We start from the raw sequence: 27,281 nt of genomic DNA on the forward strand, positions 1-27,281 counted from the left end.
TAATAAATACCTATTAATTATCATGTATTAATTATCTTGGTATAATAATTAGAAAATACTGTAGCCTCAATTTATGATATGTAATTACAGAGGTTTTTAATAAGGTAAATGTTTTATTTTCATGTATTAATTATTTATATATAATAAATGTATAGTTATATTTTTCTACTTTTTTTTTTTTGAGAAAGTAGTTATATTTTTCTAATATTTAGATTTTTCTTACTTAAATATAAGTGCTTTGGAAACAACAATTAAAATAAAGTCCAGCAAAAGATAAAAGGCAATTTCATTACAAAAAAGATAAAAACAAATTTAATAACATGCAATCAAGAATATAAAAAATAAAAATAGTCTGACTTTTAATTTAAATTGGAGGAAAATAATTAATTATTTATCTAATCACTCAAGTAATAAGTTCAACTTTTGAATGTTGACGATTTGTCTCTCTTTTCTTTTTATTTTTATTTTTTAATGACATGTATTTAGTATGCGATTTTGGATAAGAATGAAAAATTAAAATTATTTTACTATTAAATTTATTTTTGCTATTATTTATGGATTTCATTGTACTTTTTAGTACTATTCATGAATCCCACTATATTATTTCAATTAACTTTTATTTTTATTTATAGTACTTTTAACAATAAATTTTTAGTTTCAGTAAAATAAACAATATCTAAACATTATCTATAGATTAAAACATTTCAAAATACATCATGTATTCCGTGACACATTATGGGACAGCTTAAGGACCAAAAGTATAAACAAAACATTTTTAATTATTTATTTATTTATTATGAAATTCTAATAAACAAAATTTTTTTTTTTTTACAAGTGTGGGACAAAGCGTTGAATTCAACATAAACTCGAGTGTGGAATTGACTATATTTCCTTCTTCCGTAGTTAATTTCAAACAATAATAATAAAATTACTTTTTCTTTTTTGATGAACAATAAAATAACTTTTCTTACAAACAATAATAGACCCCAGATTCCAGAATGATATCAGTAATAAATCAAAGATAAAACTCTCTGCAGATTCTTTCTCATTATACTTCGTAAGAGGAGTAAACATTTTTGGCAATAATTTAGAGCAGTGAAAAAGGAAGGAAGTGTTTAATGGCCGCACACAATTAAAAGTTGGATAGGGACTGACTGGGACGTGGGTTACAGCTCCTTCACACAATTTGAGAGAGACACACAGAAAGACAAAGGTCCACAGTGTCAGTCTCACTCACTTTCTCCGCTATTTATGCCTGTGTTTGCGTTTGCATTTGCATTGCATTCTTACTTGTCTGTTCTCTCTCTCTCTCTCTCTCTCTACAGAGGTTGAGAGTGAGTGAGTGTAGTTGAACTGAGCTGAAGAAGAAGAAGAAGAAGAATGAAGGTGATATTGACGGTTCTGGGTTATGTTTGCTGTGTTGTTGGGGTGGTTTTGAGTGGATCTGAGCTGGGTTCTTTTGAGGACTTAACTGTGATAGAAAAGCAGAAAGAGGGTCTGCTTTCTTTGGTGGAGAATGATAAAGCAGCTTCACCTGTCTCCTCAAAACCTCTCATGGTTCCCCTCACCCTTATTCAAGGAGCTGCTTCTACAGGAGCTGGTATATCTCTCTCTCATTCTCTCTGCTTTGTGTTTGTTTTGTACATTGTCTTCACGCAGAGGCAGCTTCTAACATTATTCCCATTTTTCATAGTTCATACCCATGATTTCTAACTTCAGGGTTTTATTTATTTATTTATTTTATTATTAATTAATTTAATTTTAAATTTTAAAATTTGAAACTTTTATATATATATATATATATATTATATTTCATCTTTTATTTGGGTTTTGGACTTTTGAGTTTTGCTTGTGTATGGCAAATTTCGTGTTTATGTTAGCATGAAAAGGTCTAATTATTTTTACCAAAGGTTGGTTCAAACCTTCATGCAATCCAGTTATGACTTATGGATTGATTGCCACAATTGGCTTACTTCTAAATTTTACTACTATTTTTAAAGAAAATTACATTTTAAACCCTATAATTTAGGGGTGTAACAAATTAAACACTATGGTTCAAAGGTATATAACAGATTAGACCTTGAGATTTCAAAAACTAACAAAATTAAATTCTATAGTTTTAAAAGCAAGAAATTAAACTCTATAAATTAAAAAACCAAATTAGACCTCAACACATTTAAGTTGAACGACTTTGGTGTTTAAGTTTTTACTTTTTCAAATCTCGGGTTTAAGTTGTTATTTTTGAAATTGTAGAGTTCAATTTATCGGGTTTAATTGCAGAGTTTAAATCTCATTTTTTCTGGAGATTTCATAATACATGGAGATTTCGTATTATTGGATTTAATCATAACAAAAAAGAGTTTAATCATAACAAAATTATTGGGTATTTTTGAAATTGTAGAGTTTAATCATAACAAAATTTAATTTACTAGAACTCCCAAATTATAGGCTTTAAAATGTAATTTTTGTTGTTCCTCAGACATATACTCCATTAATAATTCTCCATTGTTTCCCACTAGATGATGTGGCTCTATTTTACATGCTTTATGAAGATTTAAATTCAAAGCGGAACACAAAAAATGGGATAGAGGATTTGTATTCTCTTTCTTCTTCCATTTCAGCTGTTCATTGGTTAAGAAGGGAACCGGGGTTCAAATTTTTGGGATTGTTTTAGATGTTTGTTTTGTTGATGAAATTTGAGTAACATGAAATATATTACACGATTTATATCTGAAAATACCTGATATGGATCCCAAAGTCCTTAAGAAGTGGATTAATTGATTATATAGTCTCATATATATATATATATATATAAAAGATTAATAGTTGAGTTATTAATTGATTAATATGGACCCCAAACAGATAGTTCAATCACAGTTATCAATCTCCAAATCTAAAAACAATAACAATAAAAGCATCAAATGCACAAATTTTAGTGAGAAAGTGGAAAACCAATGAATAAAATCATCAAAAAAAAAAAAAAAACTGCCTTAGAATCCAAACCTATAGAAAATCCACTATAGAAGAAACTGTACAATAAACCAGGAACTCTGGTGCTTCAAAGAATTCTTAGGAGGTTTTCTACCAATGAACGCACTGACGGAGGTTTAGGTTTTGTGTAATTTGGATGAACAACACTCTTGGTGTTTTATTTCATGGTCATGGCGCATGACGAGCAACCCTTAAAGAAAAACTTTGAAAATGTCTCATAAGGAGAAACACTATAGGGAGCGGAATTTAGAACTCTTTAGGCTCAAGAAGGTTTGGCTCATGGATTTGTTCTTGTATGGTAGCTTCTCTCTCTGTAGCAAGGATTGGTTTATATTAGAGAAAAGTTAAATAGACTGCACAGGATGTTGGTTTACCATTCTAGTGCTTTTTGGTCGAGTAAGTCTTGAGCAAAGCGAAAGTCTTGCAAACATTCTGTTTAAGTTTCGGTCTAGCAATGGTCAAGCAAACTATCTATCTGCAATAGCTTATTAGCCCCTAACCTTTCTATTATATTATTTATTATTAAAGCACTAGCTTGCCCTTTCTCTAATAATAGGTAAGCTTTGATTCTTTGAAGCTGACTGCTCTGCTATGCTGTGCTATACTATACTAGTTGTAGGGAAACTACCGTTTTTCTAATATAATATCAAGTAAAGGGGAATTTATCATGATCTTACGAATCTAAAATCTCAAAATGGGGTAGTTATAACATACCCCATACAAATGATTCCATAGAGGACCTTAAAAGAAGTTCAATGGGAGCCCTTAAATCAATAGGTAAAGGGGCTAAGATAGAACCGTATTAAGGAATATAGCTAAAGGTCCATTGCTACTCCTATTATGAGATCATGCAATCCAGTGAGTCTTTTGAAACTTGAATTCTTCATTCTTATTCTTGACTGGACTTAATACAAATTAAGCTTGAATAAATTACAATCCTTGCAATATTTTGTTTTGACACAAAAATTTAGCCCACATTCTAAAAGCTAACATTAAATTATGGTGAACTGAGTTTTTGGGTACTGAGTTATCTGTTTGTTGTCTTAAATTGCAACAGTCTGCTTGGATGGGACGCTGCCGGGTTACCATCTGCATCGTGGTTACGAATCTGGTGCAGACAGCTGGCTCATTCAATTAGAGGTGTGTGACACAACATTGAAGTATTGAAATTCTAGGTTTCTAAAGAAGGCTGATCCTATTATTTATTCATTTAAATTTTTCTAGTGAATGCCATTTTGATTGCTTGTATACTATGAAGTGGTTTTTAGATGTAAATGTTATGTGGCTTTCAAATGAAAAATTAGTATTGCGTTCTATTTCTTAAATACTATGTTTTGGCTAATGCTTATGGCTTTACTTCATAATGTCATGGTCCAGGGAGGGGGTTGGTGTAATACAATAAGAAACTGTGTTTACCGCAAAACTACTCGACGTGGTTCATCAAAATATATGGAGAAGGAATTACCATTCACAGGAATATTGAGCAATAAACCTGAAGAAAGCCCTGGTTTATTTCCAAGCCTTGATGCTTACTCTATCTATGTGAAATAACTTTTCTTTTTGAGGCTACTGTTGTTAGTTTGGCTGAGCATGTTCATATGCATGAGCTTCTTGTGCTTTCAGATTTTTTTAACTGGAACAGAGTCAAGATCCGTTACTGTGATGGTGCATCTTTCAGTGGGGATGGTGGGAATGAGGTTGGTTAGAGCATATTCTTTCTTCACACTTGTTCCTTAAACATTATATTCCTATTGCATGAGTTTTTCTTAGAAGTTCCTAGCTCTTTAAGAGTTATGGTGCAATCAGTTTAAAAATTTCAAGCCAACTGGTGTATTATGATTCAAACGTTAAATTAGTACAAAGTAACATGAGTTTAGTGTTTACAAGGTCCTCTTCTGTGTGCAGCTATCAAGTTTTATACATATCATTGATTCGGACAATTTAGTTGATTGATAGGCATTTTTCTAGCCTTGGAAGCTCATAATTCATCCTAATTATAGACTGATTGCGGTACACTTTTGTGATTTGAGTGGCCTGTATTTCTCCTAGATACTAGGATAAAATTATATTTTGGGGAAGAATAGTGATGCATAGTTGTTTGACAGACTAAGCTCTGTTTTCTTCTAAACCTATTAAAAATATGAAATCTCCATGTATTATGATTTTGTAAAATATCTGTTGGCATAGAGACTTTCTCTATTTATTTAACTAGTTATTTGTATGACTTCTTTAGTGCTGCATGTGGAAGTAACTGATTTGCTTTTAGGCTGCACAACTAGTATTTCGAGGACAACGGATTTGGTTAGCTGCTATGGAAGAATTGATGTCCAAAGGAATGCAGAAAGCTAGCCAGGTTTTGTGTTTAACATATACTTTTTTATTGTTAGTCAGCTTTGATGTTTCAAGTTTTTATGTCAAAATCTATTTCAGGCTCTTCTTTCTGGATGCTCTGCTGGGGGACTAGCATCTATAATACATTGTGATGAGTTTCGGGACCTATTTCCAAAAACTACCAAAGTGAAATGTCTAAGTGATGCTGGACTTTTCCTTGATGCGTAATAAGCTATATTACTTAAAAATATTTTGTGACTTCTATTAGCAAATAAGTTGTTGATTGGCAATACTAGTTATATTGATGATTTCATTTGACCATGTAGAATTGACGTATCTGGTGGGCACACTCTAAGGAATTTGTTTAAAGGTGTTGTTACTTTACAGGTACTGTGCATAATTTTTTCATTTCAATGGTTGTCAAACCCAATTCAAAATTAAAAAGAGAAAATGTTTTCTTGTGACTTTTAAAAGGACCAGTTGTAAGGTTTCATTCAAACTGATTTGAGTGCTTCATTCTGAAAATTTAGTGCCATTTTACTTGTTAAACATTAAGCATTGGTTGATTCATTGCCCAAGTTTTTTTTTTTCACTGTGACAAATAATCTTCTTGAAGACTTGTTATTTATTTATTTTAGTTGAGGCAATCTTGAATTTATGGGTTCTGTATACATTTTCACTTTCCATCTCTGAAGTTTTAATAATTGATATCTGTCTGAAATTTTAGGGGGTACAAAGGAATCTGCCAAAGAGTTGTATCAACAACAAGGATCCAACTTCAGTTAGTTACCATCTTTCTTGATTGTCACAAAATTTCATGAGTTCAATGTATAAGAGTGAACATTTGGAAATTTGATGTATTTGAACTCATTCTCTCTCTCTCTTGCAGTGCTTCTTCCCTCAGAATTTGATTGCAAATGTCAAGACACCATTGTTTCTTCTCAATGCAGCTTATGATGCATGGCAGGTATTTTTTTTATAAATTTTTTTATTACTTTTTAAAATCTTCATGATAATTTTTTGTTCCTTAAAACAATTTATGTCATCCCAATAATATATCAGTGACAAGAATTGACAATGAGTTATCTATGCTTTGTCGACGGTCCACAAGTTGCAAATGCTAGTTTGTTTTAGAGAATTCATTTTTGAGTCCTCCGTTGTATCTACTCTTTTGTTGAACAGCCATTGTTAGAAAACATCATTTCATCAAATGCTAGTTTGTTTTAGACATTCAGTTTTGACTCTTTTGAGTCCTCCATTGAATCTATTCTTTTGTTGAACAGCCATTGTTAGAAAACATCATTTTATTAGACTGCTACAAGACTATTTATGCTCTATGGTATTGAATGTTGGGCTACTAAAAAGCAATATATTCATAAAATGAGTATAGCTGAAATGAGAATGTTAAGATGGGTAAGTGGAAATACATGGAAAGATAGGATTTGAAATGAGAAAATTTGTTTAAAGATAAAGTTGGTCCTTATTGATGAAAAGATGAGGTAGAGTCACTTAAGATGGTTTGGTCATGTTCAAAAGAGAGCGATTAATGCACTGGTGAGAAAGTGAGTTGGTTCAAGTTGAGGGAACGAAAAAAGATTGAGGAAGACCAAAAATAACGTTTAGTAGTAAAAAAGGACATCTTAATTAAGAAGGTAACAAAGAGTATGACTTAAGATACAATGGAATAGTGGAAAAGAATACATGTGGCCGACCTTTTTCGAATCTGTTGAGAATTCTGTCTACCCCAAAAAATTTGGGATTAAGGCTTGGTTGTTTTTGTTTGGTCATTGGTGGAGTCAGTTGACTTCCTAAAGGTTAAAACATTTTCCCTGTGCCCTTTGTGCTGTCATTGTATTCTGACTTGAAATGGTGTTCAGTGACCCAGATAACCTGAAATTACTAGGACTAAATTTCTTATATTTGTTTTCATCAGCTCCAAGCTAGCTTAGCTCCACGATCAGCTGATCCTCATGGCTCTTGGGATGACTGCAAATCAAACCATGAACGGTGTAATTCATCACAGATCCAGTTTCTTCAAGGTAGTCTTGAATTATTTATTATTATTTTTTGGTCATGTTTTCATTTCCTTTGTTCAGCAATCTTTGTTATGAATGTTTATATAAGCATATTATATAATTCTTTTCTTCTTCCTTTTATTTCTATGAGGCAGACTTTAGAAATCAAATGCTCAGTGCCGTTAGAGACTTCTCAAGGTCCAGTCAAAATGGATTATTCTTAAATTCCTGTTTTGCTCATTGCCAATCTGAGAGACAGGACACATGGTTTGCTGCTGATTCTCCCCTAGTTAAAAACAAGGTATGCAGTATCTCGAAATCTGTAGTTCTCTCACACAGTGACATTGTAAATTATTTATATCAAATTTTACTCATATCTGTTCATTTTCTGGCTTCCATCTAGGTGCATGCCTTAGTGTCTTGACACATTTTGTAAGCATAACTTTACTGTATGATACATAAGTAGGAGTTCAATGAGGTATAGGATAAAATTAAGATGTTTGAGAGTGAGATGTCGCAAAGCTAGAGATGGGGGGGGGGTGGACAGACTGTAGTACTTGCTGTATTTCCACTGTACACTTAGTTTTGAAAGAGCCAAAACTTAAATCTGACTCTACGCCCTTAATTAATATCTTTGCGAAATTCTACATGCACACACGGACGCATAAATATATATATATTACTTAAGTAAAAAAAAAAAATGTATGAACTTCGTCCATATTGATTTGGTTACATTATTCTTTATGCAGGGGGTTGCAGAGTCAGTTGGAGACTGGTATTTTGATCGGGTACAGGTAAAAGCTATTGACTGTGCCTACCCCTGTGACAACACCTGTCACAATCTAGTTTTCAAGTGAGTGCAAAATTATTCAATGTCACCTCATGTGGCTAACTTATTTGTCATGCTCCAATTGCCAATTGTGAATAAATGTAACATTCATTTGTCAAAGTGACAAATTCAAGCTTGCTGAGGAGTGCAAACTATAATAGCTAGCAAATTCTTACTCATGGATTTTGGCCATGATATTTATAAATGAGATTCTATTGTCTCAGTAGAAGGTTTATCAGACTCAAATTTCCAGAAATGATGCACCTTATGCACAAACCCATCAGTACTTCTGCCAACCTCTACGTGAAACGAAATCTAATTCATTCGTTCTAAATATTGTATAGCCGGGAAATCTGCAACTTTACACAATTGTTAACTTTATAAGTCCCAAACTGTACATGACTAACCTCCCCTCTAGGCATTAAGCATCCACTAAAGGATACTATAATTTCATAAACCTAAGATGTGTGGCAAGAACAACGGATTTGATGTCAAAAACTTGTTGCCATTTAGAGGTTTTAATTTCAGATAACTAAGTTCCTTACCCAGAGGATTTTTGAATGACCATGAATTTAAAAAACAGTGTTTTCACCCCTTTTCTTTTTAGAGGAATGGTGCCTTTTATTTTTTAAAAGACCAGACAACGTGTGAATGACGCTTAAATGATAATTTTTTTAGTTATGTTGAGAAGAATGCATTTGATGGTAGAATAAGGCTGGAGGGAGGGAAACAAAAGCACTATCAGGTTTTCACCATCAAAGTAGAATTAAGCTGCATGAAGGGAGGGAGATGATGTAAAATGAAGGTACCCACCAAACTGTTTGTTAAGCCCCATATCTAATAGGTGATACGGTTGCATGTTGCCCGCCATTCTGTAGTCTAGGAATTACTGATTTTTTGTTTCAGTACTTGCTTACAATCCTCCTGCAGGGGTGTCTTTATTAGTAGACAGAGATCACAATCTCATATGGTCTTTCTAGTTTCTTGGCTTGAAGTAAAATTCGAATAACGAAACTGAGATTAATATCTTCCTATGCAGTGATGATTTATCGACCATGACATATTCCCAGTCCACACGGTTGACTTTTACCCAACTGTATCTGCTAAGTGCCTTCTTGATGCCCATAACATGTTCTTGATTCACAATGGGGTTACAATTTTTCCAGCGAGAGTTGATTATATCTTCGAGTCTATCTCCATGTCTGAGTGTTAGTAATAATTAAGGTACACTGGCACCAGAGGGAAAGAACACCTGTAATATATATTAGAAACGGTAATTCTGTAACATGATTAACACGTGATGGTGTAGTGGTAGTTCCTCATTTAAAACATGAAAGTGGAATGTGCTAATTGCAATTGGGAAAATATTGTGTACTCGAGGAGTATACTCCCCTTCCTCTCATGGCTCGATGATAGCTCAATGGAAATGTCCTAGAAGATTAAGAATAAAGCTCCATGTATTGCAAATAACCATCCATAATTGTCGAAGCTCAAGTATAAATAGAGGCTTACATCCTAGGTGAAGGACACATCCGAAATTGATATTTACTATAATCTTACTTATATTTGTTAGCTTAGGATTATGTCAGTTAGGGAGGGCAAAAAAATCTTCATCCTGCTTGACCTGCCCTACCCTGCGTGATTTTCTCCACCCAAAGAGGTGGCGAGGCAGCGATGGGATTTGCTCACCTTGCCCTACCCAGTATGTGTATACATCTAACCTGCTCCCGCCTCGAGTGGAACTATATCCTTGATCCGACCCTACCTTGCCGCTATTGCCATATTATTGTTAAGGCTTTGATGCAAATAAGTAGTCTTGTAGCTGTATCTTCTAGTTTCTTAATTAGATTTGTAATTATCCTATTGCTGTGATTTTATGTTCTGCTTAATAGCAAGCATTGATAGATCAGTTTTCATTGCATTGTAGCATATAGTTCATTGTAGTTTCTCAATTGCATCATAACGTAGTTGTATGGTTTTCTCCTTAGGATTTAGTTGTCAGTAGTTACTCTTGATACGAAAGGACCACACTCTTGATCAAAAGAAAAGTCCTATTCGTTGAGGCAGAACAGACCCCTAATATTTTAGAGATTTCGGGTCTGTTTGGATAGCACTTATTGTTGCTGAAAGTTGCTAAAAACTGATTGTTGCTGAAAACACTGTAGCAAAATAATTTTTAAATGTGTGAATGGTGTTGTGGGACCCATTTTTAATATTTTTTAATGCATAAACAGTGCGTGAACAGTGCTAATTGTCTCCTGCACAGTGATTTTACTGTTCATGCGTTGAAAAAAAAAAAAAAAAAAAAGCTCCGAAACGCAGAATTGGAAACGCACAGTAACTTTGAGTGCTATCCAAACGCAGGCGAAGTCAAATTATGAAATCGAAGAAGTGTTGCAGGCAACAATGCAATTGTACTATGACCAAATTGACGCATAAACCAAAAAATAAATACAAACACAGGATTTCATCGCTTGATATCCTTTCAGAATCTGCCACTCAATTCCTTTTTACGTTTTTCTATTTGATTCTGATATTTAATAAGGTGGTAGTGGATGTGGGGAAACTGATTATAAGAATCCCAAAGGTGAGAATCCCAAAGGTGCATTAGGGTTTTAATGCCTGTAATTTTTCAAAAATGATTATTTTTTGTATAAATCCAATCAGTCTTTGCTCTTTACTCGTTAACAGCTGTGCCGTGCCCTGGCTGATGTGCTTCTGCACTTTGCAGTCTATTATTGGCGTAAAATTTGAACAATTCCCAGGCTTTTTCATGCACTCTAAGCATGGGGTATAGGATTATTATGGCCCATTGTGCCTGTTTACACATTGCCTATCTCTCTTGAAAATTGAATTTATGCAGTCACCAAAAAAATAAGAAAAAGAACATTGAATTATGTGCTAAAACACCTCGGAATTGAGATCAAACCTGGAATCATTTTTTTTTTTTTTTTTTTTTTGGTGTGGGATGAATGAGAAACTAAGAAACTTCATTAAAGCCAAATAACATTACAAAACACAGCAGCTTAAGCTTGTTGACACAGAACTACCACCATTACAGCTGCAGCCAATATAACAATAGAGCACACTACCTCTGCCTCTCAAAGACAGAATCAGGTATCCTCCAAAGGCTACAAAGAAATGTATTTTGAATTAAGTTTTTTACATCATTAACCCAAGCAAGCCTATGCCTAAACATCAACAATGATGGAATTTATCAACTCAAACTCAGTATGGAGTTTGTCATTATAAATACTTGATTTTGTCCAACCAAAGGTGGCAAAATGACAGCAGTCAATACTAATTTCCAAAGATCTTTTTAAAAGCAACCTTAAACTTCCTCAAATCCCAATCAAGCTCAACATTTTAATGACCAACCTGTCTAAAGTATTAGGCATCCTCTTAAAATATCTTCTCATACCCTTTTAGAAAAGAAGTATTAAAAAAATAAATGATATCTTGCCTTAGTTAGTGCAACTTTTTGCAGAAAAGACACACAATAAGTCATCCTTGTAGCCCAAGCAGCTAGCATTTCCATTGTGATCAGTTTTTTAATTTTTATAAATAGCCAATCAGCAAATAAAAGCATTCTTAGGAATATTCTTAGAAAACCAAACCGGATTTTTCTTCTCACGCACTGCCTTCCAAACTTGGGACTGCTTCTAACATTTTCCTTTTTGCTGTATATGTGTCTAATCCATCACCTTTGAGATTTACATCAACTTTGGGTCAACAACATCATCATGTAAAATTTGTAAATCACTGAATGAATTCACACACATTTTTTTGAACACACGGTATTTTACACAATCCAATCCAAGCCCAATCCCAATGCAAAAAGCACTCAAAACAATGAAGTTGCAAAAATTGAACAGAGTAGATACAAGGGCAGATAGACCAAAACTCAAAAATCATACTAGTAGGCAATTGTGTTTTTCCCTCCTCAATCGTGCTATATTTACAGTGATGCGATTTACATATCAAAAGTAGTGCATAACCAAAAAGGATACAGAACACTCCGAGAAACAAAAAAATGAAAAAAAGCTTCCAAAAAAAGAGAGGAAAAACTCTTTCGTGGAAAGCAAAATCAGTAAGCAACTTTCTTCATCCAAAATCGGAAAACAGGTAGTAATAGTTTGACCAGCAATCAGTTGCCCTGTCTAGGAGATGCAGATGCTATTGCCACTGCCTGTGCCCAAACCTTAAGCCGAGCTTTCACATCTCGTGGATCATCACCTAAGTTACAAAATTTGACACCCAATTAGATGTTTTGAATGTAATATGTGCTCCTATTCACTCAAAGTCAATCAAGAGCAAGTACTTCAAATGCACACCACAAGTTACATGTGCAAAAACTGCTAATATCATGATTTATGTTTCAATTTTGCAAATTAGCTTTCCAAAAGATCCACTCTTTCCCACTTTTTTCAAATAATTATGTGTGTTTGCGTGGCAATGAGTCAATGAGCACTAGTACTACTAACCTGGGCTAGAGATGCGCCAATTGGCGATTGGGGAATTGCCACCACTGCTAGTGTCAAGTGTGGAACCAGAAACAGAGCGATGTGAAGGTATCTCCAACATGCGCTCATGTTCCAACTCGAACCCGAGATCCCTACAAGCCTTCACTTCATCCAAGTCCATACACAATGACCTACTTCCACCTTTAGGCCTAGTTATCACCATCAACCCTGCACCACCATTGACACCACCTTGGTCACTTTCCCCACTGAAGTAGTTGCTGTTCTTGCTCTTGCTGTTGCAATTAAAATTGTCACAACTGCTAGTACTGCCTTTATTTTCCAACATCCATCTATCCCTTACGATTCTCCTTCTCCTCCTTGCATTATTCCTCGACTTATCTTGCTTTCCTAGAACACCCTTTTGAGCTTCATTCTCACTTGCATACTCTTTCACTCCCATCACTTGCCGATGACTCAGTAAGCCACCTCGGTTTCTACGTCTTGGTGGTGTTGCAGGCAGTGAATAACAACCCAGTTCGTTATCAGAGTCAGACAGCGAACCTGTCAGTTCTTTTCCTTCTTTGTCATCAGAGAATTCCTCGTCTGCATCAAAGCTTTCAATGGACAACCGTGATATGAACATCCTCATACCACTGTCTCCAACATCATCATCATCATCATCATCTTCATCATTCCCATACATAGAGCTGCTTGTACACACTGAAAGCCTTGACAGGTTGAGCGGATTTGGGTGTTGATCATGATCAAACCCATCAAAGATATCATCCTCATAGTCATCTTCTTGCATAGAAGAGTGGATGGTCATAGTCTCATCTGAAGCCATATCCAACAATCTAGCTATTGTTTCTCCTCCACAAAGTTGGTACCTAACAATTGAAGTATCAATTATTGATACTAGTAGTAGTAGTAGCAGCAGCAGCGAAAAAGAAGAAGGTAAAGCGTATAATAAATATAATCTAAGTGTGTGGGGGGAAGTGATATAATACTATAATAAATGTAGAAAAGAGAAGGATAGGAAAGAGCAGAGACTAGAAGATAGTAGTACCATATGGCGCTTGGGCTCTTGTGAATCATTCGTTTTTCTCACTTTATGATAAGGTAAAAAGGAACCAAGACAGCTCTTTAAAAGAGCGAACCTTTTGTGCTTCTTCTGCTATATATATTTCCTAATGTGCCCTCTACCCTGTCCTTTCATGACTTCATCTTTAAATTCAATTTTATCTTTCTATAATGACACCATGTGTCACTTCGCAATCTACGTGTCTCATCTCTTTTTTTTTTTTCTTTTTTTTTTCCTAAATAATATATCAAAATTCAAAAGAGATTGAGAGTAGGGGAGGATAGGATAGGGTAGGTCTGACTGATGACTTTGAAGTTTAATTTGTTATGATATCAACTCGGTGTTGAAAATTTAGGTAATTCGCCATTTTAATTCAATCTTCTAATTCCTCCACATTTTTAATTGGATATGCAAACGCATGGTGTTTACTTGACTTTTGAATATCATATATCTTACCTAATTAGTTTATGTGTTGTGTATATTTCACATATGCACTTAATAATTAAAAGAAATGCTAACGAATGCCTTTAGGACACTGGTTAATAATTTTGTAGGGTCTCGGTTTGTAGGCCAGGCCTAAAAGATATGAGATATGAGCCTAACAAGCCCAACACAATAAATTTGTAGAGAGTGAGTGAAAGAGCTAGACTAAGTGATCTAAGCAACGTCTCATGCAGATCACAAAGGATGAACAAATATGAAAACACACGTGAAATTCAGATAGATTGAAGTCTGAAGAGACAAACTAATGTTTTAAAGGCTAATACAATTTTGAAACTTCAGTAAACTCTCTTTTTCTTCTTTCTCTCTCCTCTTTTTTTTCCCTCTCTGTAAGAGGTCTCTTACATTCATTTTCTTTTAGACTATCTTGATCGTCTACTTGTCTTCATCTAAACGTTCACTTGATCATACATCCCATCAGATATCTTCGTCGGTTCTCTATGAGTGGTGGTAGTTGAGATTGCATTATTCAGAGGTCTTCTCCACATTAATGCGACTAGAAAAGTTGCTGCAATGCATTTAATGCGGTGGTAGCAGCTTTTCCTTTAGATATTTTTCCGTTCTTATCATCTCTATACATGCCCAAAGTTTATCCTTATCATTGGAATCGTTAGGAAGATCACTCAAACCTCACAGGTATTTGCTTGATTGAGACTCTTTACATCCGAGGAGAATACACTCTCCGGACTACTGATGCTCTCCTCGGACTATATTCCTCGATAATTTCTAGGTATATCTCTCCCACACGGAATCCTTCTCAACCATTTTCTTCTCTTCGGACATAACTTAACCTTAAAATAGGGTCCTAGGCCCAATACATAATTTTGGGCTTTTACCCCCACAATAGCCCTTCAAAATTTTAATTTTTCCCTCGCATCCGAGGAGAAAAAATAAGATTTTGATTCGTCATAAAATAAAAGCTTAAAACACAAAAATACCTGAGTTTACACGCATGTGAGCATAGATTTAGGCGCTTCATCATTGTCGCTGACATTTCGGTATTTTTGAAGCGCTATTAATTGCTCCAAGCGGCGTTTTGTCTCTTGCATCCAATGATGGACCATCGATCTAACGGATGATGTTTTTCCTCAAGATTTGGGCGGGATAACTCCCACCCACTTTCTGGCCCCTACATAAAGCCTCAAAAAAGACTCTCTCTCTTTTGCTTTGCAATTTCTTATTTTCCAGTGAACTCGAGCATTCAAACCCACTAAGTTCTTCAAATCATCAACCTCATTTCTTTCAAGAATCCGTAAGAATCTCCCTACGGATTTAAAGATCATTCTCCAATTTAGTTCACATAAGTTCCCATTTCTTCAAATTTTTCATCTTCTCTTCAGCCAGCTTCCTCGGCCTTCAAATATTCACCCCTAGTCATCACGTTTAGTATTTTTTTTCTTTTTTATTTAACTGAGATGGGTAGATTTATGTATATGGTGGATAGTCCTGCCCAGATAGAGGAATTTAGGAAAACATATCACATACCTCAAGATGTAGGTTTGAGATATTGTCCCCCAGAGAGACTTCTGACCGATCGAAGGATGTGTGAAGTTATAATCCCCATCATTGCTTTCCTAGAAGGGGGAATGACTATCCCTATAGGTCCCATTACTGGAGACTATCTCCAAAACCATAGGCTTAGTCCTGACCAGTGTGCGCCCAATGTCTTTAGGATCTTAGGAGCAATTAATTATTTGAACTGTCACCTAGGCTTGGAACTCACCTGGCTTGACGTGGTACACATGTATGAGTGTCACAGCCAGAACTGAGTGGGATATTATCTTAAATCTCGATTCGACATTGTTAGGCTCGTCTCCTACCTTCCCAAATCTAACAAAGGGATGAAAGACGACTATCTTATCGTCTCGGGTGCGTGGCATGACGGTCTTCATTGCCCAACCCAACCAGGAGAGCCAGGCGGGACATCCTAGATTTAGGTCTCCTAACAGCAAATTTAGGATCTTCGTTTTTTAACAATTTTTCTTTTCTTTGTATCAGTGTTTTCAAGTTTCTGACAATACTTAATTCTGTTGTGGTGTTAACAGATAAATAATGCGTTACTTCTTAGCTTAGCCTCACAAATGTCGCCGCGCTTAATTACTTACTAAGATCATAAATTTTTGTAAGTGAAGACGGACAGCTCCAGGCTGTTCCTCTTATTCTCGGTTACAAGCCAAAATCGAAAGATTTTCAGCTGGTCTGCAACGCTATAAGGCAGGGAGATTATCGGATAAATCGAATAGACGTCTCTCGGCCCAATTTTCTAGCGCCATCCAATCTTCCTCCCGTACCACATCCATATCTGCAGGGCGTGCCACAGCTCATACAACCAGTTCAACAGGTTCCTTTGGAAGTGGGTGCAGAGAGAGAAAGAGTTGCTTCTTCAACCTCTTCGCTTGAGAAACAGATCGATCAGTTCCAATTTGAAGAAGAGGCACTAGAAGGAGTTCAGGTGATTCCAATTTCAGACGCCGAGGAAGAGATTGACAGGCAATCCAGTGTTCGCCCTTCTATTTTGATAACTGCTCTTCTAGACGATTCCTCTGAAGAAGAAGAGGAAATGGAAAGCTTGAAGGACCTAATGAAGGCTAGGAACAAAGGAGCTGGGGTTAAAGGAACTGGCTTGTCTCGACTAGCTGTTAATCTTCCCCCACCACCTCCTCAGGTCCCTTCAGATCTCGGCCTACAGCCATTACTAGATCTGAAGAAGAAAAGGCATATGACCAACACTGAAGAAGAGGAGGTGATGCCTCCAAAAGGGCCTAAGCAACAGAAGGTGGTCAAGGACCATCGTAGTAAAAGATCCAAGTCTACTGAAAGTCGAAAAGATCATTTCGTTGCTGAGGTACGACGGGTTAAAGGCACTTGGTGTCCTAAGTTGGAATTGGATGGTGCTCCTTTCCCTTGGGATACCTCTGTAAGAAATTATCAAGGGGGAAGGGCAGGTATCATCGCTGTAACCTTGGAATAGCCACTCCTCCTACCTAAAAATATGGAGGATTACAAGCGCTTCAGCCAACAAGAACTCTTCCTATCCCTTAAGAGGGATCTAGCCATGGTAAGTGAATTGATCTACTTCTTCAATTAAGGTGTTGATCTTTTTTATTCGTCTCTTTTCTTTGCTTTATATTGAAATTTTTCATTTTGCTATGTAGATTACCCAGCAAGTTTTTATGGCCAAGGAATGGAATAAAAAGGCTTATATTGAAGTCCAGGCGGAGGCCTATTCTCTGTCAGAGGTAGAAAGAAATGACTAGCTGAAAGAAGATTATTATCGGCTATCCGAGCAGCTGAAAGAAATGACCAGTCAAAGGAATAATCTTGATGCTGGCCTGAAGACCGCTGAAAAGTAGGTTGAAGACCAACGCAAACAGTTGTGCATGACTGAGATTAATCTGGAGATAGAGAGAGAGTTGGTCAAAGGTCTTCGTGCTCAGTTGGCCAAGGAGGCAGTTGAGGCCGAAAGGCAAGCAGCATATAAGTTTGGGGTGGAGGAGACCCAAAGTAGACTCATAGAGGAATTCTCCACACTCTGCAGAGATTATTGCGACATAACCTGGGGTAAAGCCCTAGATGCTGCTGGAGTCTCGGCAGATTCTGATTTGAGATAGCTTGGGAGTATTTATTACGATCCTAAGATTCGTGAACTCCCAGGCCCTGACTCCTCTCCCCCCAAACAGCTCTCGAAAGCCTTGGAGCATCCCTTGGTCGGCCAGATCCCTCTTGCCCTTCTTGAAGTTCCAATAGAGTCTGGTCAGCCTGGTGGTCAGGGCAAGCAAATCGAGGATCTTTAAGCAAATCAAGCCCCAGGTGCTGCCGCTACTCAGTCCAGCCAGGTTACTGACCCTTTGGCCCCTCAGATGAAGGCTTAAAAACTTAGGAATTTTTATTTCATACTTGTAATAGTTTTTTTTTTTTTTTATTTAATTTTTTTAGTAGGGGATTGCAATGTACTTTCTTTTGATCAATGAAACTGTTTCTTTTATTTTCAGTGTCTTCGTTGTACATTTTATAAAGCTTATTATTACTGCAAATAACTGACTCGTAGCTACTGTAACATAAGCAGCCTTAACTACGATATCATGCTGATGATGCAAATAACTTAAATCAATACGGGAAAAAAAAGTAATTTATATAAGAATTATTAATAAGCAATGAAAGCAATGAATGATATGGAAGTCTCATAGGTCTTCTCGAACATTTACAGAGAATATTACTGAGCATTGATTTTGAATTAAATATATGACTAAAGAAGCCTATCATAAGTTAGAGTTTATTTAAATACATCCGAGAATTTCAAGCATGATTAACTTTAAGTTTAAGCATTAATAATAACTGTATGGATGTGTTGACTAACCCATATCATCTGGTCTGAGAACTTCAGGCATAATTGGATATAAGTTTGAATACTTGGGAGAAATGTAAGGAAGTGTTATCTAACCCAAATCGTCTGGTCCGGGGACTTCAAGCATAATTGGATTTAAGTTTAAACACGTAGGAGAACTGTAAACGAGTGTTAACTAACCCAAATCATCTGGTCCGAGGACTTCAGGCACGATTGGATTTAAGTTTAAACACTTAGGAGAATTGCAAACGAGTGTTAACTAATCCAAATCATCTGGTTCGAGGACTTCAGGCACGATTGGATTTAAGTTTAAACACTTAGGAGAATTGTAAACGAGTGTTAACTAACCCAAATCATCTGGTCCGAGGACTTCAGGCATGATTGGATTTAAGTTTAAACACTTATCCAAAAACTTTATATAATAAATTGGCATATTGATTAAAGAAAATATTTGATTAATAATAGTATATTTTAAGGTTGTTTACATTCCAGGGGTGCAGTATTACATGACTATTTAAATCTTCCAAGAAATACGCCCCAATGCCAGTCCCTAAAGTAATTTGATATGGCCCTTCCCAATTGGGTCCTAACTTTTCCCAAGCTGGGTTCTTTGCAGTGCCCACAACTTTCTTAAGCACAAAATCACCAGGTTCTAGAGGCCTTAGCTTAACGTTGGCATCATAGCACTGCCTGAGCTTTTGTTGGTAATGTGCTAATCGAACCATTGCATTTTCTCTTCTTTCCTCAATCAGATCCAAACTTTTTTCTAGCTGTTCATTATTACTAGTCGGACTGAATGAACTAGTTCTTAACCTTGGGAACCTAGTCTCCAGAGGTATGATAGCTTCAGCCCCAGAGGTCATTGAGAAGGGGGTCTCTCTAGCAGACCTACGCGGCATAGTTCTGTATGTCCAAAGTACGTGTAGCAGTTCTTCCACCCATTTACCGTTTGCGTCATCTAGTCTCTTCTTTAGCCCATTTACTATGACCTTGTTAACAACTTTTGCTTGTCCATTCCCCTGGAGATAAGCAGGAGTAGAGTATCTGTTCGTGATTCCCAACTCTTCACAGTAATTCCTGAATGCTTTGCTATTAAACTGAAAGCCATTGTTCGAAATGAGGGTGTGAGGAATCCCAAATCGAGTGACAATATTTTTTCAGACAAATTTCTTTACATCTACGTCTCTGATGTTGGCTAGAGGCTCGGCTACAACCCATTTGGTGAAATAATCTGTGCAGACTAGAAGGTACTTCTTGTTTCCTGCAGCCTTAGGGAATGGACCCACGATGTCTAAGCCCTATTGAGCAAATGACCATGCGCTAGATAGTGGATTAAGGACTCCACTTGGTTGATGTATGTTTGGCGTAAATCGTTAACATTGATCGCATTTTTTAACGTATTCATGGGCTTCTTTTTGCATATTCGGCCATCAATAACCTTGAGCAATGGCCCTGTAAGCCAAAGATCTACCTCCAGTATGACTTCTACATATTCCTTCATGCAACTCTTCTAGAAGTGATTCTGTTGCTTCAGGATGTATGCATAATAAGTACGGTCCTGAATAGGAGCGCTTGTACAGTTTCTAGTTCTCGGATAGCCAGAATCTAGTTGCCTTCCTTCGAACTTTGTCAGCTTTTGACCTTTCTTCAGGCAAAATATCTTATTTTAAGAGTTTAACTATAGGATCCATCTAACTGGGCTCGGCTCTGATTTGATGAATTCGGACTGCTTCCCTCCTTGTCTTCGTAGGTTTATGCAAGTCTTCGACGAGGATAACTCTAGGCAAATCCTGCACCAAGGATGTGGCGAGCGTGGCCAAAGAATTAGCATGTGCATTTCCACTTCTGGGGATGTGTAGCAAATTAAAAGATTCAAAATCCGACTGCAAGCATTTAACTTGGCTCAGGTACTCTTGCATTCTTTCATCTTTCGCCTCAAATTCCCCTTGCACTTGTCCAACGACTAACCTTGAGTTCGAGAAGATTTCCATTGACCTTCCTCTTATTCTTTAAACCATGGCCATTTTCATAAGCAAAGTTTCATACTTAGCCTTATTATTTGTGGCCGTGAAGCCTAGTCTTACTGACTTTTCAATAATGATCCTCTCTGGGGATATTAGCACTAGCCCTACTCCAGACCTCTTCTGGTTTGCCGCACTGTCTACATATACCTCCTAGAATGAGGGGCCTTTTCGAGAGATTACGCCAACCGATTTTTCATCCATGTTCTGTGCTGGTATTAATTCTTCTAATGAGGGCTCAGTGAACTCGGCTACTAAATCTGCGAGGACCTGCCCCTTTGTGGAGGTACAGGCATATACCTGATGTCAAAAGCCCTTAGAACAGTGCCCCATTTATCTATTCTCCCTGTGTAGTTAGCACTTCTGAGTATGGTCTTGAGTGGAAGTTGGGTAAAAACAACCACCGTATGTGCTTGAAAATAGTGAGGTAGCTTCTATGTACCAAGCATTATTACCAGGATGGCTTTCTCTAGTGGCAGGTATCGAATCTTGGTCTCATGCAATGATTTACTCACGTAGTAAACTGGCCTTTGTACACCTTGGTTCACTCGTATCAACACCAAACTTACAGCATAAGGAGCCATAACAATGTAGGTAAACAAAACTTCATCTGGCTTAGGACTGGACATGATTGGTGGCCAAGCTAAATAGACTTTAAGTTGTTGGAAAGTCAAAGCACACTCTTCAGTTTACTCGAATCCTTTCTATTTGTTGATCAACGAGAAGAAATGTCTACACCTATCTGCTGATTGAGAGATGAATCAGTTCAGAGCAGCGGTCATTCCAGTCAATTTCTGAACTTCATTGGGATTTCAAGGGGCTTGCAAATTTTTGATGGCCTTTATCTTATTGAGGTTAACTTCAATTCCCCTGTGAGTCACCATGTACCCTAAGAACTTGCCTGATCCCACACTAAATGAGCATTTGGAAGTGTGTAGACGCAGCTTGTACCTTTTTAGAACTTCAAAAATGTTTTCAAGGTCCTTTACATGTTCAGAAACGATCTTGCTTTTCACTACCATGTCATTTATGTAAATCTCGATACTTTTACCCAGCTGTGGCTCAAACATCCTTGTCGTCATTCTTTGGTAGGTGGATCCTGCGTTTTTCAAACCAAATGATATCACTTTGTAGTGGTAGTTCCCAATAAGGGTGACAAAAGTAGTCTTCTCCTGATCATCCAGGGTTAATGGTATTTGGTGGTAACCTTGTAAGCATCCAGAAAACTTATCCGAGGATGGCCGACAGTGGCATCTACTAGCTGATCAATTTTTAGCATAAGGAATAGATCCTTAGGATAAGCCTTATTCAAGTTAGTGAAATCTACGTATTCTCGCCATTTCCCATTCTTCTTCTTTACTACCACAGTATTCGCTAACCACTTAGAATAAAAAACTTCTTTAATAGCTCCAGCTTGTTTGAGTTTTATTACTTCCTCTCGCACTGCGTCAGCATGCTCTTTGGATGGGCGCCGAGGAGGTTGTCTTTTAGGGGTGATCATGGGATTGACTTTCAGATGATGACATATGAATTCTGGATCTACTCCCTGGGTTTCATAAGCATTCCAGGCAAATACATATGTTTCTTTTAAGGAACTCTATTAGCTCTTCCTTCTCCTGTAAAGGTAGCTGAGATCCAACTTGAAAGAACTTTTCTGGGTTGTCTCCAATAGCAACTTTTATCAAATCTTCGCACTTGGAGCCTTCGGCTAAATCTTTGACAGATGATGCTCGAGGTTTTAATTGCTATAACTCCCTTTCAGCTTGAGCCGAGGACTCAGTTTCGGGCTTATGCTGGATGGTAGCCACCAGGCATTGTCTGGCCACGGATTGATCTCCCCAGATTTCACCAACTTGTCTGTCAGATGGATATTTAACCTTCTAATGCAGAGTAGAAGAGACAGCCCCTAGCATATGAAGCCAAGGTCTAGCCACAATTGCAATATAGGGTGAATACGCGTCTACGACAATGAAATCTACCTCTACTATTTCCATACCAGTTTGCACAGGTAATCATATTTGGCCCTTTGGGATAACAACTCTCCCTTCGAAACTCATCAGGGGAGAACTGTATGGCTTTAGGTCGTCAGGTTTTAAGTTCAGCCCTTTGTACAGGTCATGGTACATTATTTCAGCTACGCTGCCCTGGTCCACTATTACTCTCTTCATATCATATCCCCCAATTCTGAGAGTAATTACCAAAGCATTGTCGTGAGATTGGATGATTCCCACTTTATCTTCATCCGAGAATCCAAGAATTGGTGGAATACCCATTTTAGGTCTCTTCGGATCATGATTACCATCTGTGGGTAACCGGGCTATTGACAATACCCTAGATGGCCAAGACCATGTTCTCCCTGGTACGGCGAAGATGACATTGATAGTTCCTAAATGGGGTTTTGAAGAATCATCCCTTCGGGGCTCCAAGCCCGTCTGACCTTCTCGGCCGCTGGAATGATGCAAGAGTTGTTTCAATTTTCCCTCGTGAACAAGTTGATCCAAATGATCCCACAAGCTCCTGCAATCCTCTGTGGTATGCCCATGGTCCTGATGGTATTGATAATAGAGATTATGATTGTGTCTTTCTGGGTTTCCCACCATCTTATTCGGCCACTTGAAGAATGGTTCATTCTTGATCTTTTCTAAAACTTGATGTACTGGCTCTTTGAATATAGCGTTGACTACTTGAAGATTCGCTGATCCTGACTGCCCAGAAAAATCCCTACGCTGTTCGTTATTACTGTATCTGTCTGACCTAAAATCCCTCCTCTCCTGGGGGATAACCTTGTCTTTTCCTTTCCCTTGTTGCTGATCTTCTTTGACTCTCTTATACTTATCAATCCTATCCATCAGTTGACGAACACTGGTGACAGGTTTTTCAGTCAGAGACTTTCTTAAACCATGGTCGGCAGGTAGGCTGAGCTTAAACATATTAAGGGCCACTTCATCAAAATCGCCTTCCATCTCGTTGAACATCTCCCAATATCTATCTAAGTATGTTTTCAAAGTCTCACATTCTTGCATGCTCAAGGATAGTAGTGAAGCTAAAGGCCGAGCGACTCTCTAGCAGATGTTAAAACGGGAACCAAATGCTTGAGTGAGTTCTTTGAATGAACTAATGGAATTTGCTTTGAGGTTGTCAAACCATCTCATTGCAATTGGTCCCAAACTGGAAGGGAAGACTTTATACATCAAAGTTTCATCCTTAGAATGGACAGCCATCCTCTGGTTGAAATGGCTCACGTGCTCCACGGGGTTTGTTTTACCATTATAGATAGTGAACGTCGGCTGATGAATACAACGAGGGAGTATTGCATATTCAATCCTACGTGTGAAAGGTGATCTAGAGATTTGATTCAAGGCTTTGCTCATAGCGTCGTTCCCTACGCCTTCGCGTGATGGGCTTCGAGGCTGCCTCTTACGATAATGTTCCTCTTCATAGGAAAATGATTCACTGACTGGTGTTCAAGATCTCCGTTTATAAGTGACATCTAGTTCGTTGCTAGAATTATCATCGGAGTATGAAGAGGTCCATTTCCTCTTTGCATGACATAACTCCCTTTTTAGCTGATCAATTTCTAGTTGCATATTCTTGTCCTTCTTTGCATGAGACACGTGACTTCCACCTCGTGGATGGCTTTGGTCAGTATGTGTAGTGTGTACACTGCCTTCATGATCATGTCTTTGCTTCAAGTTAAGAAAAGGATTGACATGTTGGGATGCCCTGGATTCTGCTGGTTGTTACCGTGGTTCTGCCATCGTCAATCGTTACTTCCACTCTTAATCAAGCTCTTCCCACAGACGGTACCAATTGTAGGGTCTCGGTTTATAGCTCAGGCCCAAAAGATATGGGATATGATCCCAACAAGTCCAACACAATAAATTTGTAGAGTGGGTGAAAGACCTAGACTAAGTGATCTAAGCAACGTCTCATGCAGATCACAAAGGATGAACAAGTATGAAAACATACGTGAAATTCAGATAGATTGAAGTCCGAAAAGACAAATTAATGTTTTAAAGGCTAATACAATTTTTAGAACTTTAGTAAATTCTCTTTTTCTTCTTTTTCTCTCCTCTTTTTTTTTTTCCCTCTCTGTAAGAGGTCTCTTACATTCATATAGTTTTCTTTTAGACTATCTTGATCGTCCATTTGTCTTCATCTAAACGTTCACTTGATCATACGTCCCATCAGATATCTTCGTCGGTTCTCCATGAGTGGCGGTAGTTGAGATTGCACTGTTCAGAAGTCTTCTTCACATTAATGCAATCAGAAAAGTTGCTGCAGTGCATTTAATGCGGTGGTAGCAATTTTTCCTTTAGATATTTCTCCGTTCTTATCATCTCCATACATGTCCAAAGTTTATCCTTATCATTGGAATCGTTAGGAAGATCACTCGAACCTCCCAGGTATTTGCTTGATCGAGACTTTTTATATCCAAGGAGAATATATTCTTCGGACTACTGATGCTCTCCTCGGACTATATTCCTCGATCATTTTCAGGTATATCTCTCTCACACGGAATCCTTCTCAACCATTTTCTTCTCTTCGGACACAACTTAACCTTAAAATAGGGCCCTAGGCCTAATACATAATGTTGGGCTTTTACCCCCACAAATCTATTTAAAGAAAGTTTTTATGGAAAATGAAAAAAAGTAATTAATATTTTTGACAGTTTTTTCATTTTTCATAAAAGTGGTATGAAAAGTTTTTTAAAATGAATTATTAATGAGTGCCTTTAAGGCACTCGTTAGCATGATGCCTTGAAGTTTGGATTCCAAAGATACAATAATAAACGCATTTTCATTTATTTATTTGAAACTTCAAATACATATATAAAAAATGATATGTAAATTTTATTTAACTTTCAACTTCTTTTATTTATGTAAATTTCTTTAAAACCTTAAATTTTCAAGTACAAATATCCATAATGGTCAGTTTGAATAAAGGGAGAGGGAGAGAGAATAAAGAATAGTTAGCCGAAAATTAGCTAAACAACATGAAAAATGTTTGGTGACATATTTTCTATCCAAACAAGTAAATTGAGTGAAGTAAATGTCTTTCTAACAAGAGAATCTGCTCAATATTCCTTATGTAATATATCTTAAGTTTTTCAATTGAATATAACTACATGGTATTTATCAATACACTAAAAATAATACTATCTTTAAATTATATATATATATATATATATATTCAAAATTTTATGGTTGAATTAATTTGAATTCATAATACTATTTTCAAATTAATCTAATAATACTATCTTTAAATTATATATATATATATATATATTCAAAATTTTATGGTTGAATTAATTTGAATTCATAATACTATTTTCAAATTAATCACGTCCTTCTAAAAAAAAAGAAAAAGAAAACAGAAACAAGATATTTATTGGTCAATAGCCCGGTTGAATTAAAATGGTAGTCAAAAAGTTTTATACTACCGATAAATTTATGTGATGTTAACGTGCTTACTAGTAAGTGTTACAGTGTGTGTGTAGAAGTTTCGGAGTGTAAAGGACTTGGATCGGCTGATTTTTAGTACAATAATTAGGAAAGAAAATCCATCCACACGGGAAAGAAACGTTGAGGGGCGTATGTTGTGATATTTTAAGCAACAATTTTTAATTTTTAAATCATATTATACGTGTTTTTATATATTTTTTATTAATTTTAAAAAAATATAAATTACGTTGTTCTTACCGAACCGAAGACTAGTTGAGTTGCACAATCAGCTTAAAACATCTTTAATAAGGGTATAGTGTCCCACACCACTGATCAATAGACACGTACCTCGGCTGCCTTTTTCTCTGTTAAGAATACTGCTAATCATTCATTAGTGGGTCACTACTCAGATATTACTCACCATCACCAGTTGTGAGATAAAGCCGAAGCTAAACCTACTCGCACGAAGACCTAAACAATTGGCCAGAATGGCGAAATCTCAGCCCAAAATCGACAAAAAAACAGACTCGTTTGAGTTTGCTAATTATTGTCAAGAAAATATTCTACATTAATTATTCAAGTATATTCCATCTTCTATTAATTCGAACTGGGTGAGAATGGATTTGAATCATAGAATGGTTTTGTTGAAAACACTAGCATGTATCAACCAGTTAATCTAATTTTATGTAAGGAGAAAATGTGATATTAATTTGCTTTTAAAATATTGTATAATTACTCGTTTTGAAAGTAACTTAACTTATTATTAGGGAGAGGAGAGAGAAAAAGGAAAGAATGAGAATAAAATGAAATTTGTTTTGATAATGTGTTGCAACCCTTGAGAAATGATACAACTTTTTGAAGAGTTATGACTTTTTGTGCAAAGTTATGACCTTTGGTAGGATTATTACCTTTACGAGAGATTCAACTCCTTGTAGCGTTACAAGATTTCATGAAAGGGTAGATGTGTATTTATAAAGGATAAAGTTTAGTTACAAAATTGGTTGTAATTTTAGTCTACAAACTCACTTAATAAAATAAATATTACTGCATATTTTGAAAATCTAACCGTTGAATTACATGTTCTTTATGCTCTTAATGCACATGTCAATTTTTGTGTCAATCAAATATTATTTACTATATAATCTATAATCTTATATTTTATGCATAATTTTAAATTACAAAAACTTGCAATTTAAAAATTTATTGATGATATAGCTATTGATCTTTAATTTTATTAAAATTTTGCAAACATGGAGGATA

General features: G+C 36.4%; 3 protein-coding genes across 5 annotated transcripts; 1 reads left to right on the top strand and 2 right to left on the bottom strand.

Annotated features, from left to right (window-relative positions):
- The first annotated feature begins 987 nt into the window (after positions 1-987).
- On the top strand, positions 988-8,389 carry LOC112025058 (pectin acetylesterase 3). Of its 3 annotated transcripts, none has more exons than XM_065782858.1 (13): positions 988-1,222; positions 1,326-1,600; positions 4,049-4,131; positions 4,369-4,498; positions 4,615-4,688; positions 5,258-5,344; positions 5,422-5,546; positions 5,649-5,709; positions 6,050-6,103; positions 6,212-6,289; positions 7,256-7,361; positions 7,493-7,638; positions 8,087-8,389. In XM_065782858.1, the coding sequence occupies exons 2-13, from the start codon at positions 1,381-1,383 to the stop codon at positions 8,192-8,194; spliced, it is 1,272 nt and encodes a 423-aa protein (XP_065638930.1). In that variant the 5' UTR covers positions 988-1,222; positions 1,326-1,380; the 3' UTR covers positions 8,195-8,389. The 3 variants fall into 3 exon arrangements, with proteins under 3 accessions (XP_065638930.1, XP_023913489.2, XP_065638929.1); XM_024057721.2 differs by having other exon boundaries at positions 988-1,213; XM_065782857.1 differs by lacking the exon at positions 988-1,222 and having other exon boundaries at positions 1,249-1,600.
- A 3,670-nt stretch (positions 8,390-12,059) lies between these two features.
- On the bottom strand, positions 12,060-13,796 carry LOC112025066 (uncharacterized). The gene is made up of 3 exons (XM_024057734.2): positions 13,696-13,796; positions 12,651-13,516; positions 12,060-12,402 (listed from the first exon to the last, which is right to left on the bottom strand). The coding sequence occupies exons 1-3, from the start codon at positions 13,722-13,724 to the stop codon at positions 12,314-12,316; spliced, it is 984 nt and encodes a 327-aa protein (XP_023913502.1). The 5' UTR covers positions 13,725-13,796; the 3' UTR covers positions 12,060-12,313.
- An 8,793-nt stretch (positions 13,797-22,589) lies between these two features.
- Positions 22,590-23,540, bottom strand: LOC136071495 (uncharacterized). Its single transcript, XM_065782874.1, has one exon. The coding sequence runs from the start codon at positions 23,538-23,540 to the stop codon at positions 22,590-22,592; it is 951 nt and encodes a 316-aa protein (XP_065638946.1).
- Positions 23,541-27,281: the final 3,741 nt, after the last annotated feature.

The sequence above is a fragment of the Quercus suber genome, unplaced genomic scaffold, assembly GCF_002906115.3.
Source record: "Quercus suber isolate HL8 unplaced genomic scaffold, Cork oak 2.0 scaffold_318, whole genome shotgun sequence".
Lineage (NCBI taxonomy): Eukaryota > Viridiplantae > Streptophyta > Magnoliopsida > Fagales > Fagaceae > Quercus > Quercus suber.

Coding starts and splice junctions, on each gene's coding strand:
- LOC112025058 (XM_065782858.1), top strand. CDS start 1,381: ATGAAGGTGATATTGACGGTTCTGGGTTATGTTTGCTGTGTTGTTGGG. Junction 6,104..6,211: donor ACAACAAGGATCCAACTTCA/GTTAGTTACCAT, acceptor TCTCTCTTGCAG/TGCTTCTTCCCTCAGAATTT. Junction 6,290..7,255: donor CAGCTTATGATGCATGGCAG/GTATTTTTTTTA, acceptor TGTTTTCATCAG/CTCCAAGCTAGCTTAGCTCC.
- LOC112025066 (XM_024057734.2), bottom strand. CDS start 13,724: ATGATTCACAAGAGCCCAAGCGCCATATG. Junction 13,517..13,695: donor AAGAGCCCAAGCGCCATATG/GTACTACTATCT, acceptor TTCAATTGTTAG/GTACCAACTTTGTGGAGGAG. Junction 12,403..12,650: donor TTGGCGCATCTCTAGCCCAG/GTTAGTAGTACT, acceptor TTTGTAACTTAG/GTGATGATCCACGAGATGTG.
- LOC136071495 (XM_065782874.1), bottom strand. CDS start 23,540: ATGGAAGGCGATTTTGATGAAGTGGCCCTTAATATGTTTAAGCTCAGC.